Below are 21202 nucleotides of genomic sequence, written 5' to 3'. Positions count from 1 at the left end.
TTTGCTGAGGGGATCGGCTGTGTAACCGGTGCTGACCGGCCGTTTCTTTTGCCTGTCGTTTTTCTTGCACAGGTGGTTTTGGGGCCGCTTTACTTCAGTTTTTAACCCCTGTCGCTGCGCTACCAGCCGGCTCTGCCGCAGAGCCGCTCCGGTGCGCTCGAGGCTTCCTGAGCCGGCACAGCCCGGGGTGCGGGGCCGAGCCCGGCCGAGCCAGGGAAGCGGCGGGGGCACCATGCCTGCCACCTTCGCCGGGAGGTGCCTGGGGCGGCTGCTGCCGCCGCTGCTGTTGCTGCTGTGCATCAGTTTCTCGGGCGGGAGCCCCGCAGGTAAATGTAAAAGCTCCCTTGTACCGCGGGCCGGGTCCTCCCCGCCCTTAGTGTCGGGCAGGCTGGTGCGAGGGGGCCGGGACACCGCCCGGGAGCAAAGGTCCTCCCTGGCCCGCAGCATCCCCCCGGCTCCCGGGGGAGCGCGGCGCTGGCCCAGCCGGGCGGCTGCTGTTCGGCCGTGCCTGTGGAAATGGCTGAGCCGTTTCTTCTCCTCAGCGGCCCCGACCCTCCCCGGCGCCCCTGCCTCCCTCAGCGCTCGGGGCTGTTTTAGGGCACCGGGGAATCAATCCCCTCCCCTCTGTCCCCCGCCATCGGGGTGGCTGGCGGCGGCCCATCTGCTTTGTGCGGTCCTGTAGCCTCACTACTGTCCCTTGTCAGAAACGGGAGGGTTTACTAGCTCACAGGTGCAGGACTGGGAGGCTGAGGCATAGTGTTTTATTGCTGCCCTATTCTTACTGAGAAAAACATTTAAATCCTGGGGAAGAAAAAAAAAAAAGAATGAATTGGTAGATTACAGTGCTAAAATATCAGTATGCCTAGCAGACTGGGAGAAATGCTCCTTGGGATTTGATGCTGAGGTTTTAAAAGTGGCATTTAAAATCCATGAAGGATGAGGGGCTTGAGCCTTCTGTGCCCTGTTCTTGTAATGGTTTTCAGCAGTTTAGCATGGGACCAGGCAATTCTCAGGAAATACAAGCTTATTTCTTAAATCAGTGGATTTTTGCTGTTAATCCCTGTTTTGGGAACCACTGCAGAGTAGAATGGAGTGATATCAGGAGGAACTACCAAATAGTTGATGTTTGCTGTGCAAGATGAGCTTTCTAGAACAGGTCTTGCCAAGGCTGGGAGTTCTGTCATGACGTGTGTGTGAAAACCATGGCCGTGACTTGAATTAACCATCAGTATTTCAGCTACATCTTCAGTGTGTGTTATATAAATAGTTATGTGTTTGTGCCTGCCTCCTTAATGCTGAGAGGAGCAGTACTGTTTCTTGTGTGATGGTAGCTTTCCTAAACTTCGTAGTAGTCTCACATAATGTGAAAGGAAACATACTCTGCAGTTCTTAAGGCTTGTTTAAAATACGTATTTATATGTGCAGGGAAGAATCTGCTTTGTAGGTCTTAAACAGTCTGTGAAATATGTACATGTATTTCTGTACATGTGAAAAACTTGAAGGCCTTTCTGACAGCTTACTTCATTGAGAAGTTTTGTGACTGTAAATTGTTGATATTTACAGAAACATGTAAGTCACCATGTGGCTAACTTGCCATGAGGTGGTTTTTTCTGATGTCTGTTGCTGCCAAAAAACTGTAGCCTGATAGTAGCTGAAGCAATTCCAAGTTTGTATATAAAACCATTGGTGAAATTATGTGTTCTTATGAAAAAAAAGAAAAAAAGCCAAACAAATTAAACAACAAAGCCCTATTTTTGTTTCCAAAATTTCCACAAATCTACCATCTTCCCAAGGTGATGGATATCGGGTCTGGTTTTATTAGAGCTAAGGTAGCAGGTTTAGTTCCTTTTATCCATAGAGAGTAAGGTTGGTTTTTTTAGACTTGCATTAAATGTTTTTATAAACGTTTATAGTTGTTTTATGTATATATACATTATACATTAATGTATAGTTGTTTAACTTGGATAATTGTTTTGGAAAAATTTAAGCCATTGCTTTTATTCTGTGTTGAGCTACGGGTAATTTTTAACACATCACAGCACAGTTGTTCAGAACTTGCTTCTTTGTTTGGTTACCATTGTGGTTGCTTTATGTAGTTGACTGATTTTGGAAAAGCAATCCCACCACATCTCATCTCTCAGCTTCTGCTCCTGGAGAAACCAAGGACGATGAGAACAAACCTCACTTCTTACAGACTTTGTTTACAGGTTGAATTTTTCTGGTTTGCCCTGAGGGAAGGGTGTTTATCGGGGCATTTGGAAGTCCTTCACGTTGGTTCTCTGGTGTCTCAGGGGTATTAGGAGGTTCTGATGAGTGGTTTGGGGTGCTACTGAATGCTTGTGTAGTTACACAGAGTATATGATTGATAACAAACCTTAATGATGTTAAATTAAACTAAATTGTATTTCAGCCTTTCCTTGTTCAGCACCTTTCTGGCTGAAAGAGAGCAAATAGATTTTGAAGTCTGACATTGTTCTGATGATGATGATGAGCATGGTACATCCACAGTTTATCCCCCAAATATTGACTGCAGAATGGAGCAGACGTAAGGTGGAAAAATAAATTAATGACATCATACTCTTGGAACAAGAGCTCTACAAGCTACCACAATATCGATTAAATCTAATGCAAGTCAGTTAAAAGCTAAGGCATACAGCTGTGACTCAATAGTTTCAGAAGTTACTTGACTTGCTTACATCATTGCCTGGCTGGATGACACTAATCTTGCAGTGGTGCCTAACTAACCTTGATCTCTGATGCTATTCAGCAGGTGTATATGAGAGGAGAAGAGCAGTGCAATGTTACCTCTGTTCTGTGTAGTTTGACATATGGACAGATAAGACTGAAGATGTGAGAGCAGTGGTGACAAGAAATAGCACTACTTGACTGGTTGCACTTAATACATGAATCAAGGAGGAAAGCCAAGATGAGAATAATGTTAATATGCAGACCATGTTGCAGATGATCTGCCTTCATTGCAGAGACATAATAGAGCTGGTGTACATCTTGGCATTTGCGCCTTCTAAATTTATAATCTTTGGGGATTTTAATTACTGTGCAGGTGATCCACGACACACTTAGAATGCCTCAAGATGCTTCAGGTATAAAAATCCGTGGAGCTTTCTTCAAACTGTTAACCATGAATATCAGAAAAATAATAGCTCTTCCTGCTCTCAGCACCTCTGTAAAGCAGAGAGTAAGACTTACTGGCTGGGTCATAAGCCAGCAGATGTTCAGAGCAGATTTCTTAAATTACTTTCTTAGGGGAAGGACTGGTAGGGAAGAATTAGCTGTGAGACCAGTGGACTACTATGAAAAATTATGCAAATTAAACGGATGTTGAGAACCCATAACACTTAATTTTTAAGATCATATCCTTTGATTACCTTGTTTTACTCTTGATCCAAACTGGTTGAAGTATGATACACAGACTGAGAGAGCAGATGGTGCAAGCCAGGCATGACTGTGATGTAGTCTTGAGTGACTGTGTGCTGAAAGTGCCATTGGGAGTGTCTGTGGGTTGTCTGTGCCTGTAGTGCTGAAATGGGGTAGGAGCATTAGTAGTGTCATTCATTTGTAGGAAATGGCAGAGTGCTGACTTCACCTTTGCTGAAAGCATGCAGTTCTCAAAAGTTTGAATGGACTTAAAAGTATGATGTAGCTTTTCACTTTTCATCTGTGCATGTTTGTTGCTGACTTGGATACCTAAAAGAGCTTATCACCCCCATACCCCCAAGACTTTAACTGCAACTCTAAAACGTACCCTTTTTACCCTTTGTGCCTACAGGCAGAATCCCTTACTCTGAGTGCTGTGGTGGTAGAATATGTCCTGCAATACCTTCACTACCTTCACTAGCATGTGAAGATAGTGTTCATTTTGTGCTAACTAGCTCTGCCACCCAAATGTGGAAACAGAAAGTAAGGACCAAACATTTCCATTCTTCTAAAATATCTACATACTTTGAATTCTTAGTAGAAGAGTGACACAAAGACTTAAAGTAAGGAAGTCATCTTCTTCCCCTGCTGTTCTTTCTCCAGTCAAGAGCATAAAGCAAAATCCTAGAGTCTTACCTGGCTGTTGGAAAGAAACCTGTTATAGATGGAGGATCAGATTTGTAGTGGTGTTAAGGAAAATGGAAATCATCATTAGTATTATATGTTGAAGTTTGTGTTTGACACAGGTGTCTTTTGTTTGGCTTACCAAGGTGCTAATAGGAGGAAATAAGGTTTGTTCATTGGATCACGTTAGACTTTTTAAGGTTGTAATGAAGCCCTTATTCTATTAGCAATTCTGCTAATCCGTGTTAAAAACAGTCAGCTAGAGTCAGTGGTTGTCTAAGCCCAGGAAAAATTCAGGAGTACAGTTTATAAAGTCTACTGTAATATTCTGAAGAATGGCTTTGCTTGACTGTAGACTAACTACAGGAAAAGAGCCGTATACAGAAATTAGAGATCAAATTAATACTGCCTCTCTTCTTCAATATTTTCTTGCTAAAGTGAGCTAAAGAACTACTGAAAAACAGTTCTTGTGCATTTTTCCATCTATATGCTCAGAACTTGGGAAGAAATGGAGAAGGAATGCTGAGGTGAGGAGCTGCTTCTTGAATCCTTCTCATGAACTAGCTTCTAACTCGAATTAAATTTCTTTAAACTTTTTTTTAGATCCAGTTATGACAACTCAAGATGCCAGTCAGTCTCAGGCGAACTCCTTGACTAAGATGCAAGCTGGACTCAATGAATCATCTGGTAATTGTTTTATTTCAGTACACCTAAACTTATAGTACTTTTTCCTAGTGATATTTATTATGTAGCATGTTTCATACTCAAGCCTTTTAAAATAAAAAATTGTCACTTTTCAGAAGAAACAAGAGTAGATATACTATCTAGGCCTTTTAAAGCCATTGCTTTAAGAGATTAAGTGTTATAAGCATCTGTAGTACTGGAAAAAGCTATCCAGCTGCCAGTTGTGTGACCTGTTGCCCTTATGCATATATGCCATTAAAGCAGGCAGGGACCCTGGAGGTTGGACAATGCGTGAAGTAGTACCATTGCAGGAGTGTTCTACCACTTAGACCTGATAATTTTTCATGTGAGGGCTCCTTATGCTCTTGTATTAGTGAAAGGTGCAATAATGCCCTTGCATCACTGTGCCTGCTGCCTTCATCCATCTGTTTTATTAATTACAGCTGTGTCAAAAACATCTATTGTCCCTTCTACTTTTATTTGCTGGGCCTTAACTGTGGGTTGTGATGGGGAGCAGAGAGTATGTTCCAGGCAGGAGAAGAAATGAATGATTGTTGATTCTGCCTCTTATTTCTTCGTAAAGATCAGAGAAGGAGGATTTCAGCAGTGTACCAAAGCTCATGTTGATTAGTGCAATCAAAAATGGCAAGTTATATTTGTATGTGAACTCAATCAAGTTATGACAAGTTGCTCCCTCCGCAGGTTTTTTTTGTTGGAGATAATGCTATTTATCTACTGTTCATCTTCAGAGCTTTTTAGCTCTGTGAGATCTACGAGTGCAATACCTAATAGATTCAGTAACTTTTTATGTATGTAAACACAAATAGACATAGGAGCTAAGACACTGAAGTATTTCATATATGACCTCACCTGGCTATTTTCATTTGATATGTGAATTGAGGATAAAAGGTCAGCATGAAAATCCTATTGGAGTGCAAGACATTTTAAAGGCTGTCTGGTTTTTTTGTGGATGGGTAACAGCTACCATATGAACTGGCGGTGGTGCCTTCTGAATATGTCATCATGAGGGATTTTAATAACAAACCAGGTGATGCATGTAGTAGACTGACAGAAACTCAGGTAATCCGTGACAGCCTTGGCATGTTGTCAGAGTGTTTGTGCACACAGAGAGGCTAAGGTTTGCCAGAACTCTTTTAGCCTTTACATGTTAATTCGTGGGTAAACACTGTACTAGTTTGTTTCTCCATTGGGCAGAGACCAAGGTTTGCTTGTGCTCTTGTCTAGAGCAGCAGGACTTAGTGACTACTACTAGGGACAGCTTTCCTTTGCTTAAAAAGTCATTTTGGGCTGCCAGTTGAGGTTCACAACAGTCTGCTCTCAACAACATGCCCTGTTTGTCTATATCAACCTCCTTAGTATTTTATAGCTTTATTTTTGCTTATACTGGTTGAACCCTGATGGAAGGTATGAAAGCACATGTGGAACAAGCCAGGCAAAAGGCTGATCACCTATTGCAGAGCGTTCCTTGTGCTATGAGCTGACATGATGCCTTCTGAAACTGGCCAACACCTTGAAAGGCATGTGGTACCTCTGTTTATGCCTTTAGATGCAAACTACTAGCGGGAACTGCCTTCAGCACTGAGCTGAGAGGCACATGTTTAAGAACTTTACGTGAAAGTTCATTATTTTATTCAGGAAAGGAGAAGGAGTAATTATGCCGAGATCTAGGCTTTCAGAGGTACTATTTCTACTGCACAGTGATCAACTCTGCCACCCAGTGCTTCTCTCAGCAAGAAGACTAAGCTGCAGTCCAATTCCTGTTATTTTCTCAGTTATGAGTAGACAACTTTTCTGTCCATGGACAGGAGAGATTATGAAGCCCCTTTCCTTCTACAAAATCTAGAATAATTTTCTCTTACAATGCTGTATGATTAGGCAGTAATTACTATTCATGTATTTCAGCAATGCATTATGAAATATCTGAGAAATTATTTTCAAGCATGTAAGATGTGGCTTAAAACATTTAGTGTGTCTAGTAGGGGTAGGTGTGGGGATCTATTTCCTCTGTGTCATCACTAAATTAAAAGAAGATTATTGTAGTTGGTCTACAACTCTTAGAGCTGTAGTTTATTAATTTGCTTTTTTCTGTTCTTGAAATGCACTGAGCGTGTGAACAAGTGATGGGAACAGACTGTTTGTGCTTACAGTTGCTGTATCAAGCTAAGCTTTGTAGGACCTTATAAAGGATTGCATACTCTCTGAAGAGTATGGGATCCACAGTCCTTCTGAAAAGGGATTTTGCAGAAAACAGTAAACCTTTTAAATGTAGGTTTTCCTCACAAAAGGCATAATTTTTAATCTGGCACATGATGATTGATATTGATATTCTTCTTGTGTGGAAGCGCATTTCCTGGATAGGACAATAGAAGTTTTGTGGAGCAGTGAGGATCTCTATGTTCTAGTGGATCACATGTTCTAGTGGTGTTCTTGCCTAGACTTTCTGGCTGTATGATAAAATTGTAGTGGCTTTGGGAATGGCAGTGTTCTGTCCCTCTGTTTCTTTATTTTTCTAAATCTTACTGCTTTTTCAGGAACTGTTTAAACATGGATGTAGTCCTGTATGGTTCTAGGATCCATCCGTAATATATAAGTGACTTCTTGAATCAGGCTGTGGAACAGTGATGACATTTTTAGAGTATTGACATTCACAATTAGAGCATTAAATAAAAACTGGAAACCATCTTCTAGCATAGCATAATTGCTGTAACAGCAACCCCACAACACTGCTGCTTTAAGATTCTGACTGTTAACACACAAGGTATATAACAGGATCTCTGTAGTAGTCGGCATTTGGCAAGGTTATTATTTCCCCCCCCAAGATTGCTATAAGTAATGGTTGCACTACCTTATTGACATGCTGCTGTGTGATTACTTACACAGAATAATATATTACTTTGCTTTGCCCCAAACCTTGTTAGGCCCAGATCTTACCACACAAGGTCTCAAGCAACCAAGCAAGGAGCGCCAGTCTAATAGCTCTTTTCTGCAGTTTGAGATACTTCTACCTGGTGAGTGTGTTATTTTTTGTCTTCCGTTATTTTATATCCAATGCCTGTGCTTACAGATAATCTTTCATATGAGTTGTAGAAGGAGTGAAGATGCTCAGAGTGAACATGTGATGAGCTCAGTAAAAGAATAAGTTTATGCTACCATTGACTATTGTGTTCTAACAACTATTTTGCAGTAGAGAATTACATTCATTATTAAAACTGCAAGTAAAAACAATTCATACCTATCTCTTCCTCCAAATCAATTGAAGTAACAGTTCTTTTGCACTAGTGAATCCTCTCGGAGAGACCATGTAAGCTAGGGTACAGGTGTTAGCTTAGCAGCGTTGCAGGAGTTAAAGCATGGAGAAAAGGTAAGATTAAACCCATTCCTAAAGAAGATGTGAAGTTTCCAGTTGCCAGATAATATTTTCTAATTAATTCCTTGGGCAACTGGAAAAACTGAAATGTCTCAAAGGTTTGCAAAGTACTGGCATGATATTTTAAGGATATAATTGTTCAGCGTTTATGCTGTATTTTCTTCTGGCAGGAAACTTAAGATGGTGTCTGTTTCCTATTATGGTACGTGCACTCTTGGTACAGGGTTGCCCCAGATGTCAGTCTTGCTAGTGGTTAATCCTCAATATCATAGCATTTCCTTGTTCTGTTCATTTAAAGGGTGGCTTTAACTTTAAAATCTCAAAAGATACAGATTCTATTTTAACCAGTGTAATCTGACTGTAAGACTTTTTTTGCTGTTAAACCAGTTCCATTTGTAAAATTTGATCATAAGCAACCTCAACAAGCAGAGTTATGCTTGACTCATTTATTGTGTAATCACTCTAATAAATGTTTCAATAACTGATTTTGCTCTGCTATGAAAGGCTAAGGTGTTGCATTTCGAAGTTTATTTCCAGTTCAGCAGATCTGAAATATTTTGACTGGGACTTGAAGTTCTGGACGTGCTGTTCTTCAGGTTGTAAATTTCTCTGCCAGACCCACTTAAGTTCACTTATATTCTGTACTGGGAAGTATCTGGTGCTTCTACTTCAACCAGGCCTTGCTGTTGACTAGGTATGACTTGCATTACTAAGGCAGTGAGCTGAATTTTAAAGCTTCCTTTTCTCTTGGAAAGAATGCAAGCTGTGAAATACAACTGCACTCTTTTGACTATCAAGTACTGCAGGGCTTGTCTAGGATTGGGGTGATGCTTGGAATAAAGACATGAAAGAAAAAAGATATGAAAGAAGAGGCCAATTATGGAATAAAATGTCATTGCTAACAGGTACAATGTTTAACATGTTTTCTTATAAAAGGCTGTTTCTATGGGTCAGAAGATACTTGCTGTGTAAAGCCTACTTTTTGGATATGTGTGAACCTTGCTAAAAGCAAAAGCCCATCATGCTTTTCTACTGTATTGGAATAGTTTCACATTGTAATTCTACAGACTTGTCAGGAAGGCAAAGGCAACCATAGATTGGTTTGAAGATGATTTGATTTCAGCTGGAGTATATGTAGGGTGAAAGACCGGATCCAACTGTGATCTAACAACGTTAGGGATGTGGACTTTATCAACAACTTCCCTAGAATTAGGATAGGACTGTGATCTCAGTAGCATAAAAATCTGCAACTGCCTAAAATCCAGAGAGTTATAGATATTTATAGCTTACTCTTCTTGACATTAATATCTCTTTCTGTAAACTTACTGTGTACTTAATATTTTTTGTTTGGATTAAATAATGTAAAAGCATGAATCTACCTTGCTTTCAGTGAAATGGGGTATCTATGTTTCTGTAACAGACCCCTTCGTAGGTAAACTAGGAAGTTTACCTACAAAATGAAGTGTGTTATTTTTGTAATGCTTGTGTATCATAACAGGGCTTAAGAACATTACTGAGGTACATTGCGGGTTTTTTTTTTTTACCCTGTAAAGTATGAGTAGTGCTCTGTATTCAACTGTAATCCTGCATATGCAAACACAATCTTCCAATCTCTTCTTCCCCAAGCATGAAGAAATCTGTTTTTTTCAGTAAAAATTTCTTAAACTTCTTCTAGGTCCTCCTGGTACTTTGCTGGAAAGAAATATCAGTTTGGCCAATGCAACTACAGTTGAACTTTCATGCAAATTAGATCCAAATTCTCATTTAAAAAGCCCTCAAGTGACTTGGAAAAGGGGGAATGAAACAATCAGTCACACCACTAAAACTGAGAACAGCTGGAGCATCAAGTAAGTAGCATTCTTGACAGTGTGATTTGCAGGCTCTAAAGAGTTATCACATGTATATACACTGCCCAATACTAGTCATGTATATATTGGAAAAGAGCCAAATGCAAAGATTAATCATCATATTGGAGCTACAGGAAAGGAGAAAGGGTGCAGGTAGTTCTTCCTCTAGTGCTGGAAAAAAAAAGCAAACCAAGAAAAAGAACATGATGCAAGAAAAGAACATAAATAAGGACACAGTTCTTTGAGGTTGAGTAGTTCTGTTCAGTAAGTGAAATAGTAATATCAGTCTGAGATTGAGGTATTTTAGCAGTTTCTCTTTTGACATTTGTCTTTTCCACCTCCTTGCTGCTTTGCAGAAGTCTGGAAAGCATCAATGGCCAGTTTCTTTTCCTTCATAATTAGCAAAACAGAGAAGAAATCAGCTTTACACTAAAGATGTTTTGAAGGTTTTCTTAACTCTTTCAAACCTCTACAGAAACTCAAATGTTATAGAAACCTTTCTACAATTAGTACAATTTGCTGTTGTTCTTTTTAATAAGGTCATTTACACATTTTTAACCAGGTGGTCTCCAGTTCATTTCTGATTTCAAGCTTAGGTTTCTTAACAGCAATAATACTTTTATAAAATTTCTGTGATAGAAAATATGTCAATGTGATTGTCACTTTTCTGATATACATATACACAAGCACAGCCATGCAGGTCTTTTTCAAAGTGCCAGTGAAACCTGTAGTTTGCCAGTGGAGAAGATACTGGAAGCTCTTCAGAACTCCTTTTTGTGTTGAACTGACTGGTTTCAGGGTAGATTACTTCCATGGTTTGTTCTTCCTAAAGTCCTACATAGGATATGCTAGATAGTTGACATGGTGAACTTGTTTCTGATTTAGTAACATAAAGATCATACTGCCTAAAGATGTTTTGGCCTTCTGTGACCACGAAGAGTGAAAACAATATTTATGTTCTTGTGGTCTTCTGTTTTCTTAAAAATGTCGTGCTGTTTCTGCGCTGCACTAAACCTGAATCCTAGTGTTTCAGTGATGTATGTTCTCTGCTACTAATCCTTACTATTTTCTTTAGAATGTTAATTAGCAGTCACTCATAGTTGTAAGACAAAAGAAAATACGTGCAAAAAGCAAATGGGTGATTTCTTTTTTTTTTTTTAAGATTGGTGATAGTGGATAGCAGTAAGATGGGAAGTTACAGCTGTATCCTGAAAGGTGACAAAGAACTCAGTGCTACGTTTCATTTACACGGTAATTGTATTTAATTAATTTTTATTGATTTTTAAATTTTTGTTTCACCTGAACACTACAAACCTGTATTAATAGGGCTTCTAGAGAGTATGGAAATTGGAACTTAATTTAATAAGTAATGACTAATAAGGTCAAGCTAAGTGAGAATTACTTTCAAAGTCATTTCTGTAGCATGGAAGGAAGACGAAAGCTAAAAACCTTTTAAAAAAAATTTTCTAACAACCAAAAGAACATACAGGTCTAGGTTTTTTTCCCTTAATGAGTAACTGATCCCCCTTTCCCTCTCCATCCCTAGAGCCTGAGTGAATACTCTTCACTTTCTGGGGGATGGGAATAAAGGATAGGTGTCTCAGATAAACTCTTCCAAAAACAGAGCCAGTAACTTGAAAGTTTGGTCTGAGATTTGGTGTTAAATGTGAAGCAAAGATTGGTAGAATAGAGGCAGATTTTTTTTAAATTTCAGTTGTATTTCTTAAACACTAAATTACTGTTTTAGTGCATGTTTTATTCTCTCTAAGAATAGCACTTACATGAACAATTAGGTGCTTCATTGGGCAGTATGCGTGCCCTTTCTTCTATTCTGTGTTCTCCAATAATGTTATCCCTGACAGTAGTAGGTGAATGGAAGATGTGCGGAAATGAAACTAGTACACGCTGCTGTTATGGTGAATAACTCTCATGAGAGAGGTATTCCCTTCTCTATTCCCACTATCCAAATTTTGCAAAGAGCGAGGGAAGCATTTAATCTGTGAGGGATCTACAGGCTCGTACGTGAGAGATTTTTCCCTGAGCACAGGCTCTGAGAAACTCCAACTCGTCAGTCAATATCCTAACCTCAGCTGAAATAACTAGCAGGGCTTACTGATTCTTGGTGCTGCAAGCTGCCTTTGTTCAGTGGAATATCTGGTAATATGACTTGAGCAAACCTCATGTGTGTTCAAATCTTTAGTGTTGACACCTGCTTTCAGACCTTCAGCCAGTGGAGACTAGCTTGCAATACTGAATGAAGACAAGACAAAATTGTAGTTTATTCAAGCCTTTTAATCTCTGAAAATGATGATGTATTTTTCCTGTCAGTATGTGGGTAAGGTTTAGTTGAATAGCTAACCATGTCTGTTTCAATTGAAAAAAGTCCAAGGAGACCTTTTTTTTTTGAAAGTATACAATATCTCTTGCAGTAAGGGCAGCAATGGCTCAATAGGAAAGTCGTCTTTTCCAGAACAGTGCATAGGACTGGTTGATTTATTATAAGAAGATGGGAGAATTGCTTCATGATGGTTGAACGCCACCACTTCTGATGCCATAAAAAGTACTGGCTTGACACTTTCTATGATTGTGCAAGAGTGAAGGAAATGGGAAAGAGAAGTCCTTGAATCTTCCAGTCAATAATGCAGGAAGAACAGTTCTGAAACTGAAAGATGAGTAATGTGTTGGTATAAGCTCAGTGGCTAAAGTCATTACTGCTGTAACTAACAGCTATAACTCTTCCACTAGGCAGTTTGGCATGATTGGATGTTTTACCTCTCCTCTCCTTTCCCCCTGCTTCCTGGCCTGGTGTAACCCTGCAGGTTTTGTGGAGTTAGGTTTTTACTCATGTCTGCAGACAATGAGATATTTAAAGGAAGTTCAAATTATTAAACACAGAGAACATTCATGGGTATTTTAGTGTTGAGAAGTGTTGCAAGCTTATAAAAGGGTAGAATAGATTAATTTGTGTTTGCCCTTTGTGTGGGGATCCTTAAGCAGCTGTTGAGGAACATGCACTATGAAATAGCTCTGGTCTTTAAAACAGTATGGAAATCTCACTGGTGTAAATGCTGGTGCTAACTAACAGCTGTCTGTCTCTTCAACAGTTGATTTTTGTCGGTGCAGCAGAAGTGTTTTGTCACCAAATCTGGTATGATCTGCTTGGAAAAATGCCTGGGACAGAGTAGATTATTTCTTTGTGCACATTCAGAAATTAGCAGCTGTTACAGAGCCAGATCCCAGAACTCATGGTGGATATTCATATCCTTCATCGTGGCTAATGTGTTCACTTGTATTGCTGATAATACCTATAGCTGTGCTTTGCCACTGATCAGCATGGCTGAATCTTTTTGACTGCCACATAAGCTTGTTGTGCTGGGTAGTATATGTGTTTTTTGTTTGTTTCCTGTTGTTCCTTTTTTTGTTTACCCCAACCTCCTTTTGTCTTCTCTAAATTTCAGAGGTGGCAGCAGTTATTAGTGAGGTCATCCCTTTTACTCACAGCAGTGAACATACTCCACCAGTACTCCTAAGGGTGGTGTTGGATGATAATACATGCACATGGAGTGAGAAGACTTCATTAGTAATGAGGCTGGATTGATGTATGGTGCAGCAAATGAGGCTGAAAGCAATTGTTCTTATCAACAAATTGGTTTTATGTTTCTGGACTGGAAACTCTGAAGTTTGAATACACATGAGAAGTGAACTTTTTTGGGAAAAATAGTTTGTACTTGGCTAGTCAAGAAGGGGAGGGGGGGAGACAAGAACAATCTTAGTTTGTATCACCTGCAATTAAAGTGGCTTGGGCAAGTGGTTAAACTGAAGTTAAACTGATGTCTTGTTTCTTGTTGGCTGTATTCTGTCCTCAGCAAGATAAGACAAAAAATGCTATTTATTGTCATGCATCCAAAAGTCATTACTTCAGCTCAGTAAATACTTGTAACTACAGATCTACAATTTGCAGTTTTGTCTTAATTTTGGAAAAGTTCTCTGCATGCACAGCTTGCCAGATACCATTATGTAGTCGCACTGTGGCTGGAATAGACTTCTGTCAGTTTCTGCAGATTGAGTGAAACTGTGGGAAAATTCTATATTTGTTTCTAGTGTACTAAAACTGAAGCATATAGCTTACAGATATCAATTAAGGGAAAGAGGAAATGGGCAAGGGTAGAAATCACAGTCTGATTATCACTTAGTGTTTGGTATTAAATGGCAACTTTTAAAATCGCACAGCAACTGAGAAAAGGGTTCCGATAGTCTTCTTTACAAATTCTGTATGTGAAATATCAGCATGAAATGACTCCTCATTTACATCACGTCATGAATGATAGAATCATCTGTGTTTAAGTGAAAGAGAAGTGAATAGACTACTATAAATGCATACCTGAATATATTCTTTCTGTAACACTAATTCAAACCTGTATCTCTCACTTGGTGAACTTTTCCTTCTTGTTCTTAGTACCGAAAATTGAAGCAAGAGAAAAACCTGTAATCACTTACGAAAAAGATACAGCTGTAATGGTTTGTAAAAGTGACTCTACTCCCATGACTTGGACCTGGTATATGATGAGTGGAAGTAAGCCGGTAAGGTCTCCATCTGTTGGCCAAGCAAAACAGTGTGGCAAAGTACAGACAATTCGTAAAGTATGATGGCTCTTGATTGGAGGCTTTACAAATTGCATTTCCATTAACTTTAATGTTAACTCTGTATGTGGAAAAAATACATGTAGTATTTAGAAGTAATCATTATTACTGGGATGTAGATTTTTTTTTCTGGTTCGTATGTTGTTTCTTTTCCAAAAAGTCTCTGCCATACTCCTGTAGACCATGTAAGATAAAGTAAAACAGATAAAGGTGAGTCTTGAGAGACTTGGTTTTGCTGTATTTATGCTGGCTATATTCCTCAAATCTTGCCACTTGATACAAAAAAATCTTTCAGTGGGACACACTGTCAAAGACTTGTAAGATCCTGTAGGACAGAGGGAGGACACAAATATATCCCTTCTTTTCCTCCTCCAGGGACAAGTAATTCTGTTTCCTGGCCTATGATCTCTCTGGGAAGTATAACCACTGTGTTCTAGCCCTTTTCTGAGGGCTCTTGAGAGGAGTTAAATAGATTTATTTTCATTATACTGCTGGAGAGTAGCACTGACTTGTAAGACTGTCAGGATATTTCCCAGTGTTCACACCTCAGTGCCCATGAAAGTTTATGCTTTGTGCTGTGGTGAAAGCTGTGCGTTAGATCCTGGCACCTGAGGATACCTTTGTCATCAGAGAGTCAATAGAGCCAAAGGTACCTTTTTAACTGACCTGATATAAAAAAGGTCAGACAACTAACCCACCAAAAGTTCATATTTCCTTTGAATCTAAAGGGAACCAGGGTGGCCACCTAAGATAAATCCTTCCCTTGGAGGTGGAGTAATCATGTGTCACAAATGCCAGTTGTTCCTCACCCATTTTACATCTCTTTATAGAACTATTTGTCAATGATACAACTTGATTAAGAACTTGTTACATTAATAAGACTTGTAATGCCTTTTTAATTTCAGGTTATCATTAATGAATCTTTGTGGACAGACAAGTACCTAATTTCTAGACTGTCTGCCAATGTAACCCGTCTGAGGATACTCAAGCTCACCAAGGAAGATGCTGGTGTATATTGGTGTGAAGCTGTTTTCGAATTAGGGAAAAGTGAAAGGAAGATGGAACTTAAAGTTCTGTCCCTCATGGCACCTCTCAAACCCTTCATAGCAGTTGTTGCTGAAGTTATTATTTTGGTAACTACCATTGTCCTTTATGAGTTGTATTCGAAAAGGAAAGGAAAATGTACCGGTAAGTTGTTTGGGTTTTTTTTAACGATTTCTAGCTTTCCGTTGAAAGTGCAAACAAAGGTATGACCCACAGCACTTCATATATGAAGTTTAATGTGAATTTTACATCATTTCTTTCTGATAAAATACTTTCTTCTAGAACACCACGTTATTTTAGATATTTAAATCTCTTCCATGTGTCCTGAATCAAATGCAAACTGCATTCAGTAAGCAATATTTTCCCATAAAGGGTTTGATTTAGTGCTGGGGTTTTTTTTCTTGGAATACAAGGGAATTTGGAGGCTGTAGTTTTTGGGGAAACACTTAGGAATGGAAGCAACTCATAAGAGCTTTGAAGGGAGAAATCTGCTTAGAGAAATGGAGTAAGAAGGAAAAAGACGTTAAACCAGAATGCAGTAAAACTAGTTGCTGAACCCAAGGCAAACTAGGGGTGAACAGAATTAGATGTGCAAGATGAAAGAGAAATTGTATATATGTAAAGTCTTTGTATATATGTGTTTTAATGCATACATGCATGTATCAATATTTTATAATACAGAAATGTATAAACCAATGTATATAACATGTTTTGTATTAAAATCAGATTAATAAATCTTTATAAAAATAAGTTTTTTGAAAAATTTGGAGGTAATTTCATTCGAGTAACAAGATAATTTGAATAAAAAAATCTAAGAAAAGTAAGAAAATGAAAAAACAAGGTTTTGTTTTGATTAAAAAATGAGTAAACAATACACAAAATCAGAATTTTTCTATTGTTTATTAAATTGAGATTTTAATCCTTTTTTTTGTATCTTCTGCTGTAGGTGGAAAAGCATGTGACCAAACTGAGCAACTGTAAGTAAAGAATTTCTATACTGGAGTTAAATATTTTTTCTTTTGTGTATTATTGATGTAGAGAGTTTTATCTTGTTGCTGACTAGTTGGTAAGGGATGATGATGAATGTGGAGGTACAGTTTATTATTTTCCTCAAGACTTCTTAGTTCCAAAGTGAGCAGAGCTCTATTTTCTACCTGGCACTTGATTTTGAGATTAAGCTATTTCTCTTTTTCTTTTTTTTTATTGAGAGCACCATGTGTCCTTGTTATGACTGTAACTTGCAAGGAAATAACTTTGGGGTGGTAACTTTCCAGAAGAGGCTTAGAATTTTTTTAAAATGTATATTTGTCCATACTAATACATTTCTCTCACTTTCACTTGGTTGAAGCCCTGACTCCCCTAGGAAAGCTTGTAGTTGCTGGGGTGCTGGGAGCTGCCCTTGTTGGCTGTTTTGGTGGTTAAGTCAAACCGCTCAGGGGGACTGATAACTTGGGCTCTCTGGGCACAGGACCATCTGCACTGCTGGAAACAAAGGGGCAGGTGTAGGCACTTGGGCTGCTGGTCTGCTGCTTGAGGGTCTGTGCTCCCATGCTGACTTCCCCATCCTTAGGATGATGCATGCCTCTAGGCTTGCTTGCTAAAACGTGCTGTACTTTCTGCCCATCTTCTGAAGCCCAGTTGCCTCATCTGGCCTAGTTACACCATAAAACAAGAGGAAAGTCTCCTAACAGTTCCTCTTTTTAGATCTGTTCAGTCTCTTCTGGATTTTCTCCCCCCAGTTGCTTCTCTCCTGTGTTTATCTCCTTTTTTTCTTCTGAGCAGCTGTCTTTCCCTCCCTCCCTGAATTTTTTTCTGCAGCGACCTTTGTTTCCCTGTGTTGTATTCACTTTCTCATTCCTTTTGCCAGCACAAGCTGAAAATATGTTTTGGTACTTTTGCCCTTATCTGAACAGATCTAAAGCTCTAACTCAATTATAGTACAAAGTGGCAGTATGTCTTGGGAATACAGTATGCTATTACTTGACTCAGTGTTTGGGGATATGTCTTGGTTTGAAAATAGAATAATTGTCCTTATGCACAGCCCGTCTTCTTGTAAACCCTCTGAAACTGTATTAAACTAGGATTGTAATATAGACTAGTGCACTAAAATAACGTTTTTATGCTTGTGGGATGCGGTTCTGCTTAATCTTTATTGTGGAATTCTATCTTAGATAAAAACATACAAGGAATATTTATTTAACTCTGTTCTTCTCTGATTTCGAGAACTGAATGTTACTTCAACTATTGGCTGTTTAGAATATAGATTTGTGTACCAGGGAAAATGGCTCCAGAGGAACATTTCTGTTAGGTATGGGATGACTAATACACCTGAACTTGGTTGATGAGGCTATAATTTTAATGTCACATCCAACTATATATTTAGGTAGGAGCCTAGTGATTCACAAAATTTTTTTAGCAAGAGAATTTTTAACTCAAGTCTTGATTGTGATCCATACCATATACTAGGTGAATTTACTCTGTAAGGAGTAATCATACGTTGGTTTCATTCCATGTTCTGAGAATATTGAGCTATATATTTACTGCTTGTATATTGTCTGAGTATTCATTTTGAGTACAAATTCTTTATATTGAATGAAGTGATAGTGCAGGAATCATCTGGGAGTGCTATTACTGTTCTAACTTTTGCCCAGAGTTCTGTGGAATTTTTGGGAGCAACTAAGTTGAGTCTTTACTACTTGATTGAAGGACTTCAAGAGTCACTATTTTGGTTGCTTAATTTCTTCTAATCTTTTTTTCTTCATATGCCAAAAGAGAAAATCTAACACATTTGAGATGTATTCTGGTTGGGTTGTGGGACTGGAATAATTGTGGTATCTTACACTTAAAGTTGAGTTTTGGAATTCAACCTCTTTTTCTTCTAGTAAATCACGTGAAGGCAGTAGTGCTAGCCACAGAAAAATTTAATCCGGTTCCTGAAAAGGTAAGAGTTGAAACAGAGAGCAGAGTTTACTTTTCTGTTGAGCAGCCTAATACTAGGACAAAGAAGTCCACTGTGCCATCCCAATCTGGTTTTTTATGTGGTAGCAATGTAGTAGTTGAACCATTGTTTAGGTGAAACAACATACAGTCAAGCAAGAAAGCAAGTCCAAATCCTTTTAACTCTAGTCTGTTGTCATTGTGATTTAATAGTTCTGTTAACCCATGCAGTTTTTAAAATGGGACCTAGGTTAACCAGCTTAACTTCTTGACTCCTGATCGTGAAACAGTCCTGTGAATGCCCAGGATAGGTGTTGAGATGCATAAGAATTGCTACTGTATTCAAAATCCTGCTCTTTCAGACTGTATTTCGGATGTTGAGTGAGTTTATGGAGGAAGGATCCAAATGTGATAGCAAGCAGGGAATGTGACAGTACTGGAGAGATGAAACAAGGGTTAGAGCAGTCTAGGAAAAAAGACAGAGCTTAATAGATGGTGACTCAAACGGACTAGTGGTAGAATAAGGAAGCAGAGGGTATGTAGCCCTGTGAAAGCTATGTAATGAACTTCCTGATCCTCTACCCTGTTTACAGTCCGATTATAGGCTGCTTTTACTTATGCCAGCTGGAAATGCTTGTCAAAGGATGGTCTGTCAGTTGAGGACCAATCCTACACACTCTTCTTTCCCCTCTGCATCTGGCACCCCAAACTCTCATCTGTAGATGACAGTTGTGAATGACTTTGCATTCACAAAATCACAATCAGTACTGATACTGTTTATCCTCATCACAAGCCATCTACTTGAATAAAGGTTGTTCCCATACACTTTGTTTTAAAGAACAGAAAGAGAAATGTCAGGTAAACCTCATGTAAAAAGAGTAATGAATCAGGAAACCAGAAAATTACGTTCCAAGATTATACTGTCTCCTAGGTTTCCTGCATGGTATTTCACTTTTGATTCCTCTGACTTATGTTCCCTAAGTGTTCAGGTTTAGCCCCAGCTGGCAACTGTGCCCCATGCAGCCACTTTTTGCTCTCTGATGGGATGTGGGAGAGAATCAGATGAGTAAATGTGAGTGACTGCGTGGGCTGTAATATAGACAGCTTAATAGGGAAAGCAGAAGCTGCACACACAAGCAGAACAAAGGATTCATTCACTATTTCTCAAGGGCAGGCAGGTGTTCAACTATCTCTGGGTTAGCAGGGCTCCATCATGCTCCACCATGCATAATAGCTACTTGAGTTAATTGGGAGAACAAATACCATCACTCTGAATGTGCCCTTCCCCTTCTCCTTCCTCCCCCAGCTTTATATGCTAAAAATGATGCCACATGAGATGGAATATCCCTGTGGTCAGCTGGAGTCAGCTACTCTGGCTGTGTCCCAACTCCTTTTACCCACCCCAGCCTCCTCACTGGTGGGGTGGGGAGAGTAGCAGAATGAAGTTTATTTTCAAATAAATATGGGAAAATACTAAGCAGAAAAACAGTAGAATTCCTATTATAATGCGATGTTTATTCTTTTTTATTGCAGGAGACTTAACCCAACAGAAGTGGAAATTGTTACAAAGCTACAGAAGATGTATGCAGCTATGCATTTGAAACATTCACTGTGTTTCTAAGTAAAGTCCTCTATGTTTATGAGAAAAAAGATGCTGTGAAACTGCTCATTTTTTAGAGATGATAATCTGCTGTATTGCATTTAGATTTTTGCTGTCTGTAACGTTTGTCTTTTTACTACTAGAAGGCGTTTTTTGATTTTATGTCTTAAAGTGGAACTAACCTTGCATTCACTGAATGAATGGTTAATATAAGAGTGTGTTTTATAAAGCTGGACATGTAAGACTGAAAATGTGTTTCCACAAAAGAAAATGCCTTTTACTAGCTGATGAAGCAAACGTGACACAGCCGTTTTTACCAAAGAAATGGTGAGAGGGAAATCTTTATCGCGGTTTAAATGAAACATTAACAGTTGCAATTTGCTCTGAACAGCAAAATGTCTTCATTCTTAGCTTCATTCTGAATGCTGCTGTACTGTACTTCGTAATAGGCTGCACACTTAAATACTGTACAGATCAGATATTTGAGTAGATGAAAGAAGTAACGGGGATACAGTACCTTTTCAGACTATAACTGCACTAATTCCTTATGCTTGCACTGTCTGGGGCTGCAAAACCATTTTTGTGATTATAATTTATACAGAACACTGAATTTTCATGAATATACTTTTATGGTTCCGATTATACATCCTGTCTAGTTGGTACTTCTGCTTTTTTCAGCAAACTGTGTTGTTCTTTAAACTCCTTGCAAAGCACAGGAAGGGTCTTGAGCCGCTAAAATTTTCAGGATAGTAGAATAAAGCAACATGAATACCACTAGTTCTCTTACACAAAAATTTTACCACTACTGTTAATGACTTATGATATTGCTTTAGAAGAGTGAGTTACCATAATACATTATGCATCCAGCAATTGAAAAGTATTCAGCTAATAGGAAAACAGTTTGCTGCTTTAGTTGCTTTTGCTTGTTAATCCAGAAGAAAAATAAGTAAAACTTGAATTTTGAGGGGGAAAAAGTAAAGCCTTCAGGAAAATTTATTTTCC

General features: G+C 38.9%; 1 protein-coding gene across 2 annotated transcripts; it reads left to right on the top strand.

The window, feature by feature from the left end:
• The first annotated feature begins 14 nt into the window (after positions 1–14).
• EMB (embigin) lies at positions 15–20244 on the top strand. Of its 2 annotated transcripts, none has more exons than XM_027634835.1 (10): positions 15–326; positions 4663–4746; positions 7683–7772; positions 9807–9978; positions 11141–11229; positions 14435–14559; positions 15525–15807; positions 16610–16640; positions 18546–18604; positions 20134–20244. In XM_027634835.1, the coding sequence occupies exons 1-9, from the start codon at positions 233–235 to the stop codon at positions 18586–18588; spliced, it is 1011 nt and encodes a 336-aa protein (XP_027490636.1). In that variant the 5' UTR covers positions 15–232; the 3' UTR covers positions 18589–18604; positions 20134–20244. The 2 variants fall into 2 exon arrangements, with proteins under 2 accessions (XP_027490636.1, XP_027490635.1); XM_027634834.1 differs by having other exon boundaries at positions 15–332.
• Positions 20245–21202: the final 958 nt, after the last annotated feature.

This window comes from Corapipo altera, unplaced genomic scaffold (genome assembly GCF_003945725.1).
Source record: "Corapipo altera isolate COAL_440 unplaced genomic scaffold, ASM394572v1 61411, whole genome shotgun sequence".
In the NCBI taxonomy this organism is placed as follows: Eukaryota; Metazoa; Chordata; class Aves; order Passeriformes; family Pipridae; genus Corapipo; species Corapipo altera.
This window is presented reverse-complemented; position numbering and strand designations above follow the sequence as displayed.

Coding starts and splice junctions, on each gene's coding strand:
- EMB (XM_027634834.1), top strand. CDS start 233: ATGCCTGCCACCTTCGCCGGGAGGTGCCTGGGGCGGCTGCTGCCGCCG. Junction 11,230..14,434: donor TGCTACGTTTCATTTACACG/GTAATTGTATTT, acceptor TCTTGTTCTTAG/TACCGAAAATTGAAGCAAGA. Junction 16,641..18,545: donor TGTGACCAAACTGAGCAACT/GTAAGTAAAGAA, acceptor TTTTTCTTCTAG/TAAATCACGTGAAGGCAGTA.